This window comes from Clinocottus analis, unplaced genomic scaffold, assembly GCF_023055335.1.
Source record: "Clinocottus analis isolate CAN_PGR_092001 unplaced genomic scaffold, fCliAna1.0.p SCAF_8, whole genome shotgun sequence".
NCBI lineage: Eukaryota > Metazoa > Chordata > Actinopteri > Perciformes > Cottidae > Clinocottus > Clinocottus analis.
In genome coordinates this window covers 4,520,143-4,521,249 of record NW_027176240.1, presented here as the reverse complement: position 1 = coordinate 4,521,249, position 1,107 = coordinate 4,520,143, and the positions used below count along the sequence as shown (strand labels likewise).

General features: G+C 47.7%; 1 protein-coding gene across 2 annotated transcripts in view; it reads left to right on the top strand.

Annotated features, from left to right (window-relative positions):
• Positions 1 to 1,107, top strand: part of mmrn2a (multimerin 2a) — a 28,269-nt gene continuing 27,162 nt past the window's right edge. For both annotated transcript variants that reach the window (XM_068567154.1, XM_068567153.1), the window contains exon 1: positions 1 to 260. In XM_068567154.1, coding sequence (XP_068423255.1) covers positions 1 to 260 — 260 coding nt within the window. The remainder of the gene's footprint in view (positions 261 to 1,107) is intronic.

The window sequence follows — 1,107 nt, the reverse complement described above, 5'->3', positions numbered from 1 at the left end:
ATGTGGAGGGGAGCAGACATGACGGCAGTGAGAGGACTGGTGCTGGTACTGGGCTTACTGGTGAGCGCTCACTGTGAGGTGAGAGCACGAGACCCTGAGGTAGAGGAGGATGAGGAGGATCTGGGAGCAAGGGGAGGGGGGGGAGGTGGAGGAAGAGGTGGAGGTGGATCAGTGTCTTTCGACCACCTCGAGAGGCTTCACCCCAGGGCGACAGAGACCCCCCCTCTGGGAGGGAGAGGGAACTACCCAGCCCGAACCGGGTGAGTCCAAACCATCACTTATTCATATGTTTTCTCTGCTTTTGGCATTTATCTTGCTGAGAAAGTTCCTTTGAACGGAGAAAGCCAAGTCAGTTCATCAATAGGTTGATGAAAATTAATCTGTCACTCTTTCAATAATCGATTCATCATCAAAGTCAAACTTTAAACACCTCGAGGGTCTCAAATGGGAACTTGCTGATTTTCATTGTCCTATGGCTGAAGGCATCATGTCAAAGGTCAAGGTTACTGTGACCTCACATGTGCATCCCATTCTCGTGCACGTGATATGTGAGCTATACCTTGAGCGTGTACTTCTTCATATTTGGTGGTCAGCGGTCACTGTGACCTCACATAACACGTTTCTGGCCATCGCGCGAGAATTTGAATGCTAATTATGATGATTTTACACAAACGTCTCACGGGATAAACTGATGAAATGGTGACATTTTTAAAGAGGCACACGTGTAAACTACAACTTGACTAGTTGGCGGAGGCAAACAACCACTTAGTGGTAATTCTACTAATACCTTTCAGCCAATCACAGTCGTCTTGGGCGAAACGATGTGTCGGGAGGGAACTTGTTGGTGCAACATTTTGCCATTAAAATGGTTGAATCCCTGCAAAAGAAAACAAATCAACTCTGAGTGACAACAGAACCCTCGTAACAAGATATCAACATCAAGCACGAGAGTCTTCTTGAACGCATCCTTTGGACGTCTTCAACCGTTCCCCCAAAGAGCCAAACACACTCGCTTTATTGCACAATCCAAATCTTTGTCAATTTTCCATATTCAACACGCATGTTGTTTCACGCAGCGTTGGGGGGGGGGGGGGGGGGGGGCTTTTG